Source organism: Mastacembelus armatus, chromosome 8 (genome assembly GCF_900324485.2).
Source record: "Mastacembelus armatus chromosome 8, fMasArm1.2, whole genome shotgun sequence".
In the NCBI taxonomy this organism is placed as follows: domain Eukaryota; kingdom Metazoa; phylum Chordata; class Actinopteri; order Synbranchiformes; family Mastacembelidae; genus Mastacembelus; species Mastacembelus armatus.
In genome coordinates, this window is record NC_046640.1 from 12490011 (window position 1) to 12509605 (window position 19595).

At 37.9% G+C, this 19595-nt stretch overlaps 1 protein-coding gene across 1 annotated transcript; it reads left to right on the top strand.

The window, feature by feature from the left end:
* Positions 1-3313: 3313 nt before the first annotated feature.
* Positions 3314-18648, top strand: hs3st2 (heparan sulfate (glucosamine) 3-O-sulfotransferase 2). Its single transcript, XM_026326168.1, has 2 exons — positions 3314-3825; positions 18030-18648. Exons 1-2 carry the CDS (start codon positions 3314-3316, stop codon positions 18646-18648), a joined length of 1131 nt encoding a protein of 376 aa, XP_026181953.1.
* Positions 18649-19595: the final 947 nt, after the last annotated feature.

Sequence of the window (19595 nt, forward strand, 5' to 3'; positions counted from 1 at the left end):
AGATTGGAGATGCAGAACAAAACTACATGGATGTCTATGTTACCCTATAAAAGTAATATTTTCTGAAGGCTTGCTGTATAATAAACATTCACATGTTGCAAAAACTTGTAATTTAGGAATACCAAGCTTTATTATATAGCCTGCTCCATTGAACAACAACAGGGGACGGTAAGAAGAAAACAATCAAATTTACTCTTATTCCTGAGGTTTTGTGTTCTGCCACGCACAAGTAATTCCAGAGTTCTCCATTATTATAACCTGAAGCAATTCCTGCTGAGTGTGAGCTCCAACGGCCTGGGCTTCTTCAGTCTTTTTGGAGGTATTCCCTCCATGTGTGTGTCTGTGTCTATGCACATAGTTTGTACATACAGTATGTGCACATGTTAATGTATGATAATTTGTTTGAGCTCAGTCCTGAAAATGCATCATTAGAAAAAAATATCATAGAAATCCCGTAGTGGATCAATTTACAGCTCACTGTCCTGGGATGCTGTTTTGAGGCAAAGAGTTCATGTTGCACTGTGGGAAGGATGTGAGACTAATGCAGTGTTGTCCACAAGTGTTAGTGTTCTAGGAAGTGTTATCGAAAGGATCTTTCACTATCTCCTGTCCATGTGAGCAGACTTTAAGTAGGTGAAAGAGTATTTCTGGGTAAGGTGTTCCTAAAAGTGAGGAATCTACTACAGTGTGTTAAAAGTTATTGTAAAAGCAACAAGCCACTGAACATGAGTGACTGCTAATTAACCACAAACAAGTTTTATTTTTAGGAATACCAGATGGATGACAACTGTGTGTAATGACAAAAATAAAAACTACTAATCTGCACACAGATCGCAAAACAAAATGACCTTCCACATTTTAGGAATGCAAGAACAAAATTCCCTATTTTCTCTTTGAATTTAAATTTTCAAGCCCCTATTTATTCCACAACAGCTACTGTACAAATATGAGTGTCCTTGGAGTCCGAAGCCAAATCTCTCATAAGCCACACATCAAAACAAAAAGTCTGAAAACTGTCTTCAGTGCGGTTTCTTGCATCTCACTATCCTACTATTGCTGCTAAATTGTTGAATGGCTTCAGTGCTAATATTTCTATCCCAGTCATTTTGACCTTGATGGATCCTTTATATGATTTCTGATCAGGTTAACCTGGACTGACGCCAGGGTGTCAGATTGAGTTACATGGCAGGAGAAGTACAAATGATGTTAAGGCTGCAGTTATTTAAAACTATGATTTAGTTTTCACATTAAGTGATTTTTTAAAGATATAAAGTGAGTTGTCTGATTCTTAAATCATGTGTTTACTATTAATAACTGAAAACAAGTGAGACAAGAAATGAAAAAAAAAAAGGACACAAAGGAATTGCTTGTGTCCAAGTGGCTGTATATCAAACTTTTTGGAGCTGGTTATTTTCCCTGACATCATTTAACATGAGCTGCAGGTGAAATGATGCTGTCTGGTGGCCAGCTCATGGAGCCTGATGAATGGCTTCATAAAAACTGTACAAGATGTAGTAGTGTTAAAAAAAAAAAAAAAAAAAAAAAAGCCACTTGTTTATAACCTGGAGTGCAGTGCAGCAGTGTGACAGTAAATCCCAGGGAATCAAGACTGTCTGTTTAAGCAGCAATGAATATCAGGTTATTTTATTTTGTATAATGTGACAATAATCACAAGGCACCTTTGAATGTTCTTCTGATATAATTCACTTTCTGTAGTTAGTGTGAGCAACATAAAACTGCTTTATGTCCTTATTTAATATGTAATAAACTCAATGATACAGAGAGGGGATAATAACAGATGCCAACCCTTTCATCTTTATTGTTCATTAAAAGTGTCTTTTATTTTAATTTTTTTTATGTTCATGTAATGCCACTGCTTTTTTTTTATGTCAAATGTGACTTTAATGAGCAGTGAGTGCAGGTGTACTGAAGCAACAGAGTGAGAAGGAGGCAGCGGCTACTTACTTTGTATGTGCATTCTCTGTTCAAGAGTGGCTTCACCTTCACCCCTCTGCACCACTTCTGTTTTCCCACTTCTATCAAATTCAGTCTAAGTACACATTTATCATTATGATCCCTTAGAAAACCATCGGCTTTCGCTTGTATGCTTTTTTTTTTTTTTTGAAGAAGAACTGTTTGCCTCTAAGCTGCAAGTGTGTACCGCTGCATGAGTTTACTCTTGAATATTGCAGCAACTGTTTATCCAGAGACTGAATAAGATATTCACTCTTCCAAAAATGAAACAAATTTTAACCATGACACAGAAAACGCTGAAGCTTTGCATTCCAGCCTGCATCCAGCTCACATCACATCAACACAGAGAGTATCCATGTGTGTTTCTGACTTTCAGAGGCTGCTAATATTTCGCTGTATGTAAAGAAAATACCCAGCATGCAAAGAATAATGCTGAGCCTTGACTCATTTTTAGTGTGAAGTGAAAAGCAAGCAGGTAACACAAAGCAGAAAAGGTACTGCAAATACTACTAGCTGCTATCAAAACCTAAATGCATGGTGGATTTCTCTTAAATATAGTAAATTAGCCAATAGTTATTAATATCTCAAACATTAAATGTGCTCATATATACACAGAACACACATACTTCAAGCTCTGACATCCTCAAGTAAGGGAAGTATAGTTGAAATGATCCTGACATAAATCTCCAAATATGATGTTCCCTAAAATACCCGAAATGTCCCTTTAAAAGATAAAACGCATATAGAATTATGATCATGTGCATGACGTCAAAGGGCTGATTAAATATTTATGACCGGTAGCCTAAGTATATATATATATATCTTCACAACTTCATTATGAAAGGAAAGGTGGGCTGATCATCGAAATCCCGTCGGAGACGAGCAGAACAATCGCGCTGCTGAGTTTTAAGGGACACCAAGGACGCGTTGGACTTTTTTTTTTTTTCTCCCCCCCCATTTCATTCCAGAGTCGACACACAAGGAGAAGGAGGATGAGGATGGGCGTCAAAATTCCTGTGGGCTTCATTTTAAGACAGTGGCATCAGTAATTGACTCAAACGACTCACTTCAAAGTGCTTAAGAACAACTTGTTTAAATGAGGACTGACCCATTTTTACTAAAATGATGCTTCAAGTTCTCTCGCATAGTTCAGCAGCCTGCGAAAAGAAAATGAAGCGAGTTACGCGCAGTTCATGCCTCCAAGAAGCCAGCCCTATCCTCATATGGCACTCTGTCTGACTTTGGATCCCACGTTGTTGCCAGACTCCGACCTCAGACCAAGAGAGGAGGAAGGAAGACTCCGATGGAAAATCATGCAGCACTTTGAACCCATGGAGCCATGGCGCAAAGGTTCCTCTCATCTACGAACAAATTCAGCGCCAGATTCGCTTTTATGTTCACCGTATCCCTGTCGTGCACCTATTTGTGCTATAGTATCATTTTCTGTCGCAGCACAATCATGACAAACCAGGGATACGAGGGGAAGAGATGCCCGCCGACCAAGAACGCGGGAGGGAAAAAACTTCTGGGAAAATTAGACAACTGCGCTTCGCTGGAAGTCAGGTCCGCTCTGGACGAGTCTGCTGCCCGGCGAGGATCGAGCGATCTAGGCGGACAAAATAAAGCCTCTTCCTCGTCTGGGAGCCACTGGACTGACGTGAAGCCGAGAAACATGAGTGTTGCGCAAAAATATGGGAACAAGAAGCTACCTAACGCGTTAATAGTCGGTGTAAAAAAAGGAGGCACCAGGGCGGTGCTGGAGTTCATCCGGATACATCCAGATGTGCGCGCACTCGGAACAGAGCCGCACTTTTTCGACAGAAACTATGACAGAGGGATGGATTGGTACAGGTGAGGAAAAAAAAAAAAAGGAAAAGAAACAATGAAGCACTCGTTCCTGATTTTGTGATACAGATGCTTATGCCCTGATTTATTTCTGCATGGATGCTGTACTGGCTTTACTTCTGTCACTCAGCACAGTACAATGAACCCAGACAGGGGGCTCTGGTGAAATGTGAGGTCCTGATGTAGGTACTTCCTCCTGCAAATGTCCATTTAACCTGATTTCTACATTAAGGGCACAGTCTAAGGCACTTCACAGTAATACACTTGTTTTTACTATAGCTCAATAACCAGCATTAGGTGATAATGCACAGACTGGGGCTACCACACACTGCACACATGCACACACACCAAAGTTTTGTGTCACCACTAAAACGACATGCTTTGATCCTGCTCCTGCCTTCATGTGATGGTGTTTTGCTCTGCGCTCCAGATGCGAGCTGTCAGCTCCATGGTGCTGAGCAGACAGCTCCATGTAGCCGACACAGGATCTTGTTCACGCAATCACAGTCAAAAGCAGAGGTGACACGGGCAGCCCTCAGGTTCCCAGCTGCCTTCAAACAGGTTACACGCAGGCACAAAATGTTACAACGAGCCCACAGCCTCACCTCCACCCACCGGTGAGCTGCTCCCTTGATTCATTTTGATCTTGGTGGCCCCTGTTGAATGTATGAACCAGACACCTGTCTAGTTCATATTTTCAGCATTTAACCAATTACGTGGAAAACAAACTGCAATAGATACAATGATGAAAAATAAGAAAAATCCAAGTTCTTCTAAGTAAAACTGAGCATGCACCACCTGAAATGTTGCACTTAAGTCTGCAGATGTTCTCTAAACAGCTCTGAACTCACATACCCACAAGCCACCAGTGTGGCAAGAGCAGTAGACAGAGAAACGATAAACATTGACCAAGTAAAGAAGCCTGTTCTCAGGCTGCACTGGATGTGTATGAGTACCTGCCAATGATATTCAGCTAATAGTCTGCTCAGATCTCATTAGACATGCACAACATGAGGTGTACCTAATTTACTTTGCACCTTTTCACCTGATGCCTTTAATGAAAGGATATGATTTTTTTTTTTTTTTTATTTCTAGTTCTACATGTGTTTAATTTTTTGGCTTCAGAGACACTGCTTACATTAAAACTGTCATTTTCAAAGGAGGAGACACTGTCTTGAGGTGAGTAACTAAATGTTCTGCGTAATATGTTAAAAACTTGGAACATTTGTAATATTACCAACAATATCGTCTTTATTTAATCAGGCAGTGATGCAGCATATCTCAGCAATGAAGGCAAAGGTTTAAGGATCAGTCCTTAAAGTCCAAAGATGATTGGACATGTTAATTCATCTAAATGTATTAGCAGTCTTGTTATGTCCGACATTTAATTTCAGGGTGATAATAAATGTATCAATATTATTGTGAGTATAGACAATGCAGGTATGAAAGACTGTCAAACTGTATTGAAGCAGATGCAACAAGAAAATCTACTATGAAAACAAACACAAAGAAAGTGTCAGTTATCTCAAAAGGCCTGAAGAGGGAATGAGTCCTTTTCAGCTTCAAACTAATGGACCAGGAGAAATAATAATATATAAAAAAAAAATAATAATAATAATTCATGTAAGATGCAAAACAGTCCAGAAGTTTCTGGAAAGTTACAAAGCAAATACTTGTTCAATAATCTGCTTGTATTAAAGTCACTTTTAATATTTATGTTCATTGTCCGTATGTTATACTTGTTTATTAAGCTCAAACTGCAAAGTCATTTTACACAGGAAGGACCCTTTAGTTTTTTTTTTTTTTTAAATCAGAAGATCTAAGATGATTTAAAAACACTTTCTATTGTGTGCATTTCACAAATTAAATTGATTTAGAAACAAACTGGTTGTGTAACATTTAATATAGTGAGCTAGAAAACCATGTTAAATAGCTTAACTTAGCAAATAACTTGGCACATGGAGATATTTAATATAGGCTCAGAGGATATTCCTTTACAGTGGTGGATCGATTAATTTATGGAAACATGCACACCCAAGGCCAAACACTGACACGGACAGGATGTAATGAAGTCAGTAATTGTACCAAAGGCTCAACATGACACTGGCAAAAATTATCCAAACACCAGCTAAATGTCTGAACTACAACCAAATAAAGCAGTAAAGTAGATGGTTTACAGGACAAAAGAAAAGCTGCAGGGCATTTTTTGTTTCCCCAACAGACATTAACACATTGTCCTGCCCCAACCATTAGTCCACTCACTGCACCAGCAACCTTCCGCCACTTAAATCTACCATCTAAATTGAGCTTAATGATGCAGTAGCAACAGTTGACTTCATTAGCAGCAAACTATGAAACCAAAGGACTGAGCTTTACAGTCCTTCACTTTAGATTTAAGGACAGACAAAGAGAGGCCCCTCACTGATATGATGAGGCATTGTGGTGCAATACAAAGCTAAAACACTTGTCACAAGATGAGAGTTCGTACGTTGAAGATAAATCCATACACAGAGTGGATTAAATCAGGCTGTAGAAAAAGTTATTCAACTTGACAGGCATCTGAGTGCTGCTATTAGACTGGTCCTCAGTGATTATCTGCCACTGCGTTTAGGTTGTTGGTAGTGCGTCACCTGAAGTGTCTTTCCGTTTTGATTAAATGGCTCACTTGTCTCTATAGGCAAGTAACATGTTTGTAAATGCTACATGTTGTGCTTTGTTACAGTGAGTGACTCTTCAGTAGGCCAGTATATTTGTTTGTCTGTGTATCAATGGAATTCAAACAATGGCAATTTTTTATTAGCACTATCCAGTTATCTTTTATTGTCATACTTTTTTAGCCATGAAATTTTTTTAAAAAGTAGTAAACACCAGAGTTCATAGTGACCTTTATCAAGCTATAAACACACAGTACAAAAATACAAATAAAATACAATGAGCCAAGAGCTTTATCTAGACAGATAGAACACAATAAAAACCTGGAAATAACCTGCGGATGTACAATAATGAAAACAGCTGCTAGTGGCAACTTTATTTACTATTATAAAAATAAGCAATTTTTATTATTTGAAAAGCTGTAAATGTTAATATTTTGGCTCTCTAAAAACATCTACAGTGAAATGTTTGCTTGGAGTGCCTTTAACTTTGGTGAAGATATTTCTGGTCCTTTAGAGGATGAATTTGATTTACTTTGTTGATCTCCTGACCATATAGTGCCACCAACAGGTCAACCTTTTAATTTCAAATGCCAAAACTACTAACCTTACTCCCATCAGTCATAAATCCTACTTTCAGCACTCCCATATCATGCTATCCGATGTAGTAAGTGTATGGGTGTTAACTGCTGACATGCTGACATAATGCAAACTTTGAACATCAAAGTTCAGTCTTGACCTTGGCGGCAGCAGTTTGACAGACTAACCTTAATTAGTGCTACAGTCTCACAGGGCTACAGTCATTTTCTGTTGATTAACTAATTCATTTTAGCTCAGAAGTTATTGACCTTGGGGTAAGTATATTTGACTAAATACTCTCTACACAAGGTCCACTTACTATTTTTTGTCTGAGCTATCAACCACATCACAGTTCTCATTAGCAACTGCAAGTGTCACGGTGTCTTCAAAAGATGACGAGGACGAACTGATTGACTACTATTCAGTCCTAATTAGCCCAAACTCAAAAATACAGTTTTCCGAAGAGGATAAAAAAAAGATCTTCCTTGTTTATATCTGAACTCGTTCTCAGCGGCTAATATCTGTTGAGCTGATAGAAACATAAATGTGACACCAAATGAACTCTCGTCAGATTCAGTGCACTGGCCGCTCGTTGTGGAAAAGCCTGTCCTGTTACATTAAGCGTGTGACAGATCATTTAGGCTCAGAAGAAAAATGGTGCAATGTTCATTACTGTGCCTCCTGAGCAGAACACACACATAGCCTCATTTATTTTGTGCGAGGGTATTCATGTAACCATACAGGACCTGATAAAACATTTCACTGCCACCAATTTACTTGCACTTTTCTGGCCATATCCCCCCCCCCGCCCACCCTCCATTCTCCACAGAATCACAAAGATCAAACAAAAACACGTCGCTGTACACCATCAAGACTTGAAAGGGCATCTCAGCTCTATTGATTTCACAGGAGTCAGAAGCACTTTCAGCAGACTCTCTGAGAAGTGTTGAAATTGTATGAGAGGCTGCAGCAACAAATATTCTCCAGGTCCACATTAATTGGCTCAGGGAGGCAGGGAGCTCTGGAACAGTATCATCAGAAAGGTTGATGAGGACAGAAAGTTAGATGGTTCTCATTTAACATCGAAAAGTACACATTATAGAGTGAGGGTTGGTGAGGCGTAACTCTGCATTATTAATGAGCTGTCTTCATTCCAGTGCAGCTCAGAAACATGTACTGGTTAACATTAATTAGAAAACAACTCTTTCAGAGATGTTTCCCCAGTGAGATCAGTCTGAAATGTGAAAAGATGGTGCTTTTATTCCTTTATTTGAATAATTCAGGAAATAATGTCATTGTGGACCACTCACATGCTGAAGCTCTAGGATTTGTGATAATCAATAGTCGCTTCCATCTGGTAACACTTATGGTGTGGAGAGTCTTTAGTTTGAAGGCACTTTATAATAATTTATTCTAATATAATAAGTGTTTACAACTTGGAACACTTTAATATTAGCCATCAATAAATCAGTGGTCCATCACTTGACCGCCTGATTGATATTGTTGCATACTTCAACAATATACAATGGATTTCCATAAGATTTTGTACAAATATTCACGGTCTCCAGACACAGACACTGCCTCTACTGTAGATGTTGCAACTCTATCTATCCTTCATATTAAGCTGCTTGCACCAACAACCTATAGGGCTTTTTTTTTTTTTTTTTTTAAGAAGAAGAGGACTATCTCTTTGAGAAACAGAGTTGTTGATGAAGTCATTAGTGATGGGTTGTGTATGTGCATGGTCATAAAATGTGCTGTATGACAGATACAGTTTTTCATGTTTCCTGAGTTTCAGACACTCAGCGTAGCCTTGTTGGCCACAGACCATATCCTGCCTGAGCTTTCCCTCCTCTCTGCCATCTATTCTGTCTACTTTCCTCAACATAAACTATAAGTAAATAGTGAATCTGCAAAAGGTGTCTCAACCATCTGCTCTACATTTATAATATCAATGACTGTCACATTGCTTCAGGCTACACTGTATATCTAGAAAGAACTTCTACAGCTCAAATGATTAAAATTTGAGAAATCAGAATTTCGGTGAGTGCTGCTGTAAAACTGACAAATGAGTAACAGATAAGGTATTACTTACAGGACATTATCTGCTTAAAGCTATGTCACAATGTTATGATCCTAAAGGGCATTTCATGTAAATTATTATATTATAAACCATTTTTATATTCGCTGCCATAAAGATAACAAAAAGCTGCAAAATTCCTTTACTGAAATGATTTTGTGTGTTCATCAGTCCAGCAGCTGTAAATTAATCGAAACATACGGAAAATAAACAGAGTAAGCAGTAAATCTAATCTGGAAATGTGCAGTTCAGGACTTCAGAGGCTTTCCTGTCTCTGTGTCTTCATTTCAATGTCGGCGGATACTTTCCCATGCCACATGTTAATGTGACAGCTCGTAGCTCACTTCAATTCAACGTGTTATTGCTCAAGGAGAGCAAGTGTCAGTCATTTCCCTCTGCAGACTAAACCATGAATAATTGTTATTTCAAGGCAAACAACAGTTTAGAGCTGAAATGACAATGATTAAATATGGATTTATTTTTTTAAAATACAACTGGACTGCCTTCTCTTGCTATAAATATGGTTTAATGTGACTATTTGGCTGAGAATGGGCTTCGTGTTAAAAAGATCTGCTGTTGCAAGACATTTGGCCCAGTCTGCTATTTTCACCTAATTTGTCTCTAATTAAATTAGAGCAATAGATGCTGAATTCTCAGATTGCTGAATTGTTATTCACCTCTGTTCCCTCACCTAGCTGAATTGGCTGCAGGATTGCAGTATTCATCTGGATTGTTCTTTGTTAACTCTTAATGGACTTTCAAGGCAGTAGGCCCCTGTTGCTGGTGATTAATGATCTGATGTCATCACAGCTGTAATCTAAGTGAGTGATACTTTAATAATGGAGCAGGCTCTCCGGTGGAGGCTGGATCTATGCTGTCATATCAGGAAAGAGGAAAATGACATTTTTAGGAAGCGCAGTGGCACAGACATTATGAGAATCATGCAGCATAAGAACATTTTCTCTGCACAGTCTACCTGCGTAATGCAAACTGTTAATGGGTTTGGACAGCAGAGAGAAAGTCTGTGTGTTATTGGGTTTCCAGGACATTTCAGGACAAATGGTTTGTATGAAACACAATTTCCCATGGTAGTTTTCAAAAGGATGAAAAGAAAGTTTGGAAACAGAGTTGACAAACCAGCACTTGACTAATGATGATGAAAATCTAAAAATAATATTAAATCATCCATTTAAAAAAAAAAAAAGCAAAAACGTATTTTTTAAACTCCAATAAGACAAAAATCCAATACTTCCAAAGACAATTGAAAACATCTGCAAAGAAAAAAAAAAAACACTGCTGTGACAGCACAGCACTGATCCTCCTTCATTTTTAACCAGACCATAATAATTAGTCTTTGCACTTGTTCTGTTTTCTTATGTCAGTGTTACTTTTTCCAGTCGCAATAATCAAATCAGAGGATAACAAAACCTAAAGCTACACAATAAAGCTATTCTGGTTTTTGTCTGAAAATGCAATGCCTAATACAAACTAATCTATTCCTTCTACAAAATGTCACCATGAAGCAACACTTTCTGTGTACAATGCCAAGGAATGTTACCATCATTCCTCTGCATGCTGCTTTCTGTGATAACACATGGGCGACGAGAGCCTAGGAGACTTTTATCTTAATTTGCTGTGAAACTGTTTTGTTGTTCAATTAGTCTAGAGACCAGACAAACACAGCATGTAATGGATACTTTGATTCAGGCCTCTCCCTGGTTACCCTGTGAGCCTGCATATTTTCTAATGTGCAGTGTTCATTATTAGTTATTGTAATGACAAACATTTGTTGTCCAGTGGGAGGTAAAAGCTATTCTTTAAATCGTTCTGCCTCTGTAGAAACTCTTGTGATTGATGGTTTCTACATTAAATCCCAATGAGATCAGCATTTTCAACCTTGGATCATTGGGTGACTGTCAGTGTGGATTGTGATATTACATTATCACGTAAAACTGCTTATATTTCACAAGTAAGTGATCTGTAAACCACATGTCTAAGACATGAATGTCTTATGTTTGTGTGTGAATATTACATATGAAAATGTGTTTTTTGTAAAGCTTCGTTGGGAGCTCGTCGTGAAACTGACAATATGCAACGTTTAGTTTTAAGTTCAAACCAGAGTGAAATGACAGTAATAAATTCTGAGTTCATTGATTGTTCAGAAGGAGATGATTCAAAGCTGACCTTTACTTGTTCTGATGGTCTGCATCCCTGATGAACCAGGGTTGCTCTTTAAAAGTTTCAGTTTCAACAAAGACACACTGTGCAGAGCTGAACAGTCCACTGTTTTCTCAGCTTCACTTTACACCATGGAAGAAAAGTAACACACTGGATATGACGCAGCAACACGCAGCATTTTTTGTTCATTTCTTTGCAGTTTGTCACATGCATGGGGGGTGGATCTCTGCAGTTTTCAGTCTGTTATATCACAACCCTGCACCAAACAGCCTTTAACGTCCAGTTTAACTTTGCTTAGTTTGTCCATCAGAGACCTTTTGACTGTGGTAACTAGATTTTGCAGTCTGAGAACAGCTGATTTTGTCTCTGTTTGGAAAAAGTTTTGTTTTTTGCTCTGAAAGCCATAGGAATTGTATGTAGGCCAATATCACCTTTGTTTCTCTGAGCTGTCATCTTCTATTTGAAACTGACATTTTGATCTATAATGACCACCGCCCTAAATTTCGCCTCAAATAAATGCTATGTTTGTTGACCTTTAATGCTTTAAAGCAGCAGGCCATGTTAGCCACTTTTATGTAGCAAATATTCAGACTGATTGTTCAGTTTGCCATGATTCAGTTTTACTGAGAATATCTGTTGTTCTTCAGAGGAGGAACTTGTATGAGGAACTTGGACTTGTATTGTAAATGTAAAGTACATACTGCAGATGTCATTGTGCTCAGATCAACCTGTGGTATAGTCTTGATTCAAATGCAATAGCTAGCACACATTCCTGAATATTTGCCTTAGTACATGTACTTTGAATATTGCATAAATATTTAATTATCAGAAGAACAAAGGGTAATATAACTGTTGCCTTGAACCTGACTCTTGATTGGTGACACTACAACAGTCTAATTGTTGTTTAGTACTGAGTCTACTGCTGCAGAAAGTGTAGCATGGACTCCCAGTGGAAATATACACAGCAGAAGAATGGTGTATTTAGGTTTAATGGGGAGTCCTTGGTATTTTCAGATAAAGACAGCCATGTTTGGGCCTTATTCCTCGCTAATGATTTAGCAGCATTCAGAGTATGAACTCCAGACCTCCTGCTTCCACTGTGCCAACAGAAATAGATCTTTCAGTGCGATAGCCAACAGGCTCTTTCAGGGTCACTATAATATGCAGACTAGCTATGAGCACACTGCAGCTCATTAAATGGCTGTGACTCCCATACTTTCCATGCTTTGCACTGTTGACCTTAACTACATATAGATAAGAGTTACAGACATATACTTGTTTTTTTTGGAACTTGCCTCTCATGAAATGGGGCAACATAAAACTAATCTAACATAAAAATTAATCAAATTATCACCGAGCAGAATTGTTAGAAAAAGTAGATTTAAAATTTACAAAGCGTTATTTCATTTTATTATTTGTCCTAAATTCCAGTTTAAACAGGCCGTATTTAATAATGAATACATGCAATACTAGTGTGAGGCAATTTCTAAATAAGTCTGTTTAATTTCAGAGTTTGCTTGACAAAGTCACCGTACAAGGCGACAGGAAGGAGGACTCAAATGCAGCCACACAGGCAGGGAGATGACTGCAGGCAGGTTCTGCCAACAGCAACAAAAACACCAGCACCAGAAACTGGAACAGAAAACTCACAATGACTAGACAAGTCCACAGGGACTAGAGGAACTTGGCAATTTAGCAAAAGAGCTGGTATATGTACTGTGTGATAAGGAAATGGGAAACGAATGAGGAGGTGGGTATGTGCAGCAGATGACTCAAAGGTCTCAGGGCATTGTAGACAGGTGGGGAACAACAAGTCTTGAAATGTCCATAAACTCAGAGCCTAGTTCTGCTGGAGGTTTTATTCAATTAAAGATGAGTTTTTCCTCTGCACCATCAACTGCTTGCTCATGAGAGATTTGTTGGTTTTGTATGTATAGTAACTGAGATGATTTTTGTATCCAGACTTGATGCTACACGAATAAATTTAACAGAAAGTTAATTGAATTCATATAATTGAAAGAATTGAGAACCTTGGACGGGTGGTCCAGGTGACTGAAGGCTAAAGCGGATTGCTTCTGGACCAGAGAGGAAAAAGAAGCTGTTGGAAAGAGCAACCAGAAGGCAGGGCAGACGGGCAGCACAGCCCGGGAGAGAAGCCCCAATGTCCAAGGCAGAACAGACGAGTGGAGTCTGCCCTCCATCTGTGTTTAAGCAGATGGAGCTGGACCTAGGTGATTAAGATAGTACCTGTTTTGTTTTTTCCCCCTCTCCTGTGTCTCAGTATTCACAGTATACATTACATTGAGTTATTGAAATTGAAATAATTATCACAAAAGCTGAACAAACACTTGAGTCAAATAATAATGCTCCTATTATTGTATTATTAACCAGCCAGGTCCCTTTTTACTTATATATTAATTTTCAAGGATAATCAGAATAAAATAAACTGTTTATAATAATACCTTAAAAAGTACTGTACCTCAAATGCAATGCTGAAGCACCCACTTTCAACCATGTGCAGGTCTCATTTACAGTACTGAGCAGATCTTCCACACCTGAGTTCATTTTGCCAGAGCCATTAAAATGTCAAAGCCAAACCAGTAATGCATACTGACTTCAGGTTTCACTAAAAATTGAAGAAGATTGTAAATTACCCCAAAAGAATTTAGCTTTGATTCTGGGTGAGAAGGTGGTAATCAATCATAGCACTTCACTCAAATGGTAGGTAATCGAGGTGAATCTGGGTTTGTGTGTATATGTGTGCATGTGGCAGTTTACAGCATGTTTAAGACCAGCAACTTCCCTCCAAGCAATTCCATTAGAATTACAATTTTCTAATTTTGAGTAATTATTACCAAGCAAGGACTGCAACCAGAACCTGCCACAGTACAGACTCAAAATGTTATCTTTTAGTTTCAGATGCTGTGTGCAGGGCTGATAGTTTCTTGGGGGCATGGGGGAGGGAAAAAAAAAAAAACCCCAGAAAAGTAAATTCCAAATGGTTGGTTCAGACACCTGCCTCAGGTATCACATGTTCCCCTTCTGGCCTGATTCAATCTCAGAAATGAGCCGACACATATTGAGGCTACTGCTGCCCTGTGTTTGAGTGAGCAAAGAAAATGATTTATTAAAAATAATAACTCTGCTCAACACTTGCTTTCTGTTTGTTACATCATTTAAAAAGGCACATATGGCCATTAAGGTTGAATATGTAGCCATTAAAAGTGGCTGTAGTGGAGCTGGCTCAGATGAATGCTAAATTTGTGATGACCAGACAAATGAACATGAACATGAGCCCCAGCTACAAAACGCCAGATCAAAACAATGTTTGTAGATATTACAGACAGCCCTAGCGCTTCTCATTAACTTCACTCCAAGACAGGTAGAGTGGGACTGGCCTGGATTCCTCCCACTGACATGAAAGCATCCCTTATAAATAATCCTGATTCCAGTATAAATAAAGACTACCATTCTTTGATCATTTGATTGCACCCTGTTCCTCTTGGCTAGAGCTGCAAGTTAATCATTTCAACTGACTGCTACAGGTGAAACATCAGACACCCGGAGCTCAGAGAAAGCAGGTGCTGCACTGTTGGGATCAGTTTGACGAGCCACTGAGTGAAATTAGACTCATAAATAGATGATGCGCAACAGAATAAATTTCTGTTTTCATCAATTTGGTGTGAATTCATAATGTGTTGTCTGCTTTCAAAGAAGAATTTTAAGTGGAAAACTTGAATTTGGTGTTTCCAATCAGAATTTAAATGGTCCACTATGTTTGTTGAGTGTACAAACAGTGTAATCGGCCCTTTAGCAGAAGACACTAAGTTAATATAAATGTTGGCCTGTTTTTATGTATCTGTCAATTATTTTTATACTTGGCTCCAGTCTTGTGTTTTGAACTAGATAGGATTTAATTAACATACCACTGAGATAGTCATGAACCAATTTTTGTCTCTGCGTTTGAGATTATCCATCTCTCTATCACCAACTCCTGGGCTGGTTCTTAATCAGTCTCATTTTTTCACCTTTCAATCTATCATTTGCATCTCCTTTGCTCTCTCCCTGTTTCTGTCTCTATTGTTGCATCTCTTCTCCCTCTCTTTGGCCTCCTCCCTCTTCATCCATTCACTCCCTGGAAATACACAAAGCCTCTGTATCAAACATCTGACATCCATCACTACTTACACTTCCACAGTGTTTAGCAGAGTAGATGTGGATTAACAAATGTATGCAACACAGATAGGGAGCTGTGGAGTTACTGTCAAGTTAACTTGAACTATAAGCAACAAAAGTGAAAGCAAAGGGTTAAATTAACCCTGTGTAAGTATCCCCTCATATTCTTTCATAAGACAGCTTTGTATTTTCATTTAAGATGCCCTATCGTTGTACTGAACCCTGATTCACATTACCTGCAGATGTCATCCAATGTCTCAATTGCAGTGCTTTTTACACACACTCACACAACACCTTGACGTATTGTGTGTTTTATCTCTGCTGGCTGTGGTTTATGTATATGTATTCATAAAGCTACATTTACATGTTGAAGTCAAAACTTTCACCTCAAAAACAGCAGCAGTAAACAGGAACAACACGTCAGAGCTTTTTTTGTACAGCTTCTGTTGTGTAACTGTTAAGTTATTAAAAAAAATAACTGGGGGGGGGGGTAATAATTCAAACTAAATTAGCACATGTTGCAATTCCCTCTGATGAACATGCTTACTTAAGGGTTTTTTTTTGTTCTGTATTTAAACAAAAACAGCTAAGATGAGAGAAAATTTTCCGTGTGAAATCTCCTCTTAATATAACATCTTTCGATAAACACCTTATTCCCACAGTCCTATTGCTTCAGTGCATGTGTGAACCTGCTGTCTACATAATAGTGCAGTACAGACAACACCAGGCAGCTGTATATATACACTACTTTAAGAATAGCCATCTGTGACCTTTTACTGTATGTGCTCAGTCCAGCTTTATGACATGACAAGTTGTAGTTTTGAACCAGCACATACAGGATCACTAATGCAATCTTTGAGGAAGGTGAAAATTTATGGAATTGACAAGCCGGATAAAGACTTTTTCCTCAACACACAACCAAAGATATGTTTAGTTTCTGCACCTCCAGGAAAATGCCTGCAAGTTTGTTTTTTTTTTTGTTTTTTTTTTTTAAATGTGTAGCAAAGCTGTTTGCTTGAAAAGGTGCTGTTCTCATAAAAGATTAATAGTTGCCTAGTGGCCCTGAGGCACCCTAGCCAACAACTCAGGATTCATAAATAAAGCTAAATGGATCAATATTTCCAAGACTTTAGAGGTAACCTATGGCTACCTCTACCTTGAGAGGGGAAGCTTTGTGAAAGGTTAGATTTTAATCGAAGCTTTCCCCCAGTAATAATAAAGAAAGTGTGGTATTTAATCATCAGAACTAACCTACTGTATCTGAAATCCACTGGTTCACATGGTGAGACAAAGAAATTCAGGTGCAATATCTTATGTAATCATAAAAGTAAAAGACCATTTTAATAGTACTGTCAGACCACAGCAATATTGTACTGATGCTACAACAGAGTAACTTTTGTGTTTAAAAGTAACCACAAACAAAAGAATGGATGGTCTGAACTGTGGCTGATGCAACATCAGATGCCCATTAATCAACTGTTATTGAACCAAAGTGCCAAAGCTGAATGACATATTACACTGGGAAGGGAAACTCACATGACAAATATAAAACATTTGCTTGTAGTTTGCAAAACCGTTATCTTGGCAGCATGATGATAATTATGATTAATGCTTTTGTTGTACAAGCTGTCCTGTCACCAATGGATGTCTAACAAATACATTCCCATTGTGTTTATCCGGGCTTGGTCAACCATCATCGATACTCTGTGTTAGCTGAATGTGTGATACTGCATTTTGCAATTTTTGAAGTATCGTTAGACTATTTTCTAGTTCCTACTGTACTTTTTACCTGACTATGTTTGACATTTGTAGTTCCTGGTTACAAATTAAGATGAACTATGACAAACATCTAAAATATGCATGAAATATGCATATACACTGTCATTCGGTACATTAAACTAAACATCAATGAAATGATCGGCTGCAAAATTTAAATGTTGCTTACATCGCTTACAAAAATCCAATAAAATAAAATCCAATAAAACAGAAACTAATGACGAGTCACTCTCCTGCATTGTGAACAGCTTTATTTTTAATCTAATGTGTGATGTGCTACTTTGACATCAGATGCAAGACTTTTACATATAAATTTGTGTTTTATGTTATAGTAGTACATTTTTAAATAATTATACTGTTAAGTAATGTATCTGAATAATTCTTCAGTACAACATATATAAAACTATTTGCATGTTTCTGTAATACTAAGATTTAGACATACTTGACATATGCTCTTTTCCAGTATTTTTGTCTTATTTATTATTGTATTGCTAAGACCTTAAATGCCATGCAATCTGATGTATAGTCCATGCATGTTTATTATAACACGTTATTGCTATGGCTGTTTTTAAATACTACTATTTATGATAAAAGTATTGATTTTTATTGGGCATGTTTAAATTACTAAACCAAAACTCTCCTCTGACTTCTAGATTTGTAACTGTCATCCATTAAACATATGTATGTGGAAATACTTCTGGACAGGAAAATAGCAACTCTTGGTGACTTATCTGATTCTTTATTCTTTTTTTTTTTTTTTATTTCCCAAGGGGACTAATGCCACGAACACTAGACAGCCAGATCACATTAGAGAAGACTCCAAGCTACTTTGTCACCAGAGAGGCACCCAGACGCATCTCCAGCATGTCCCATGAGACAAAGCTGATTGTTGTAGTGCGTAACCCAGTCACAAGAGCCATCTCTGACTACACACAGACTCTTTCCAAAAAGCCTGACATCCCTACGTTTGAAGAACTGGCCTTTAAGAACAGAAGTTTGGGTCTAGTAGACACTTCCTGGAACGCCATTCGGATTGGGATGTATATTCTGCACCTGGAGAACTGGCTGCAGTATTTTCGCTTGTCACAGATGCACTTTGTGAGCGGGGAGCGTCTGATCACGGATCCAGCAGGGGAAATGGGACGTGTTCAGGACTTTTTAGGACTGAAGAGAATAATCACGGACAAACACTTCTACTTTAATCGAACCAAAGGTTTCCCCTGTCTGAAGAAGCCAGAGAGCAGCAGCCAGCCGCGCTGCCTCGGCAAATCTAAGGGCAGAACTCACGTGCAGATCGACCAGGAGGTCATAGACCAGCTGCAGGAGTTTTATAGGCCATTTAATATCAAATTCTACGAAACCGTGGGACAAGACTTCAAATGGGATTGAGAGTGCCATACATACACTGCTGTTTTTAAAAAAAGGTTACTTCCAGAGGGATGTTAAAATGAGGGTATCTTCAACAAAATGTTAAAATAAGTTTAATGTGCAAATTTCCATGATATAAAATTATAGAGAGAAATTAAAATATAAATCATGAATGGTTTCTCATCATGCTTGGTCATAATGATGTTAAGTGCCATTTATTTAAATGATATACTTTCTTTTCTACATACAAGATATGACATATGAATTTAGACAACCACTGTTAATTCATTAACCAATTCACCCTGCCTTCCTGACATTTAGCCACATCAGATCTTCATTAATGGCACTGCTTGAATATTCATTACCTATTGCTTATTTAGTCATCATTTCCACTGATAATGAATCACTGGCTTTACAGTTAAAATGAGCTCTCAACATGAAGCTGCAGCAAAATGTCAAATGAATAATAAAAATCAGCTTGTCAATTATTCTGGACTGAAATCTCTCTCATTATTATTGACAAAAGCTCATAGGCAACAATGACAAATTTAATAAATATATGCAACAGAACAGAAGAAAAAAATATATATATAACTATATTAAGCCAGATTAAGTTATCATTTACTGAATGCTTCTTCAGTTTTTCTGTGTATTTTTTGTTGTCGTCTCAAATAAAATGCAAAAAATTTTGAATTCAACAATTTGAGATATTTTCTGTTTTTCTTGCCTCTATGGGTATTTAGTGATTGTACCTAGTAAAAGTATACAGTCAAATGTATTCATTACATTTGTGAGATTTTTTTCATTACAGTATGAAAAGCATCTCCTGGCCAAATTTCCTAAAATATATAACACAGTAGTGTCAAGAGGTTTGCATTATGTCTGTTGAAAGATAAAATGTTCCTTGCCAAATGTTGTCATGCATGTCATTGATCTCATTAACTTTCAAGATTCCTCTGTTTGATGGA

Coding starts and splice junctions, on each gene's coding strand:
- hs3st2 (XM_026326168.1), top strand. CDS start 3,314: ATGGCGCAAAGGTTCCTCTCATCTACGAACAAATTCAGCGCCAGATTC. Junction 3,826..18,029: donor AGAGGGATGGATTGGTACAG/GTGAGGAAAAAA, acceptor TTATTTCCCAAG/GGGACTAATGCCACGAACAC.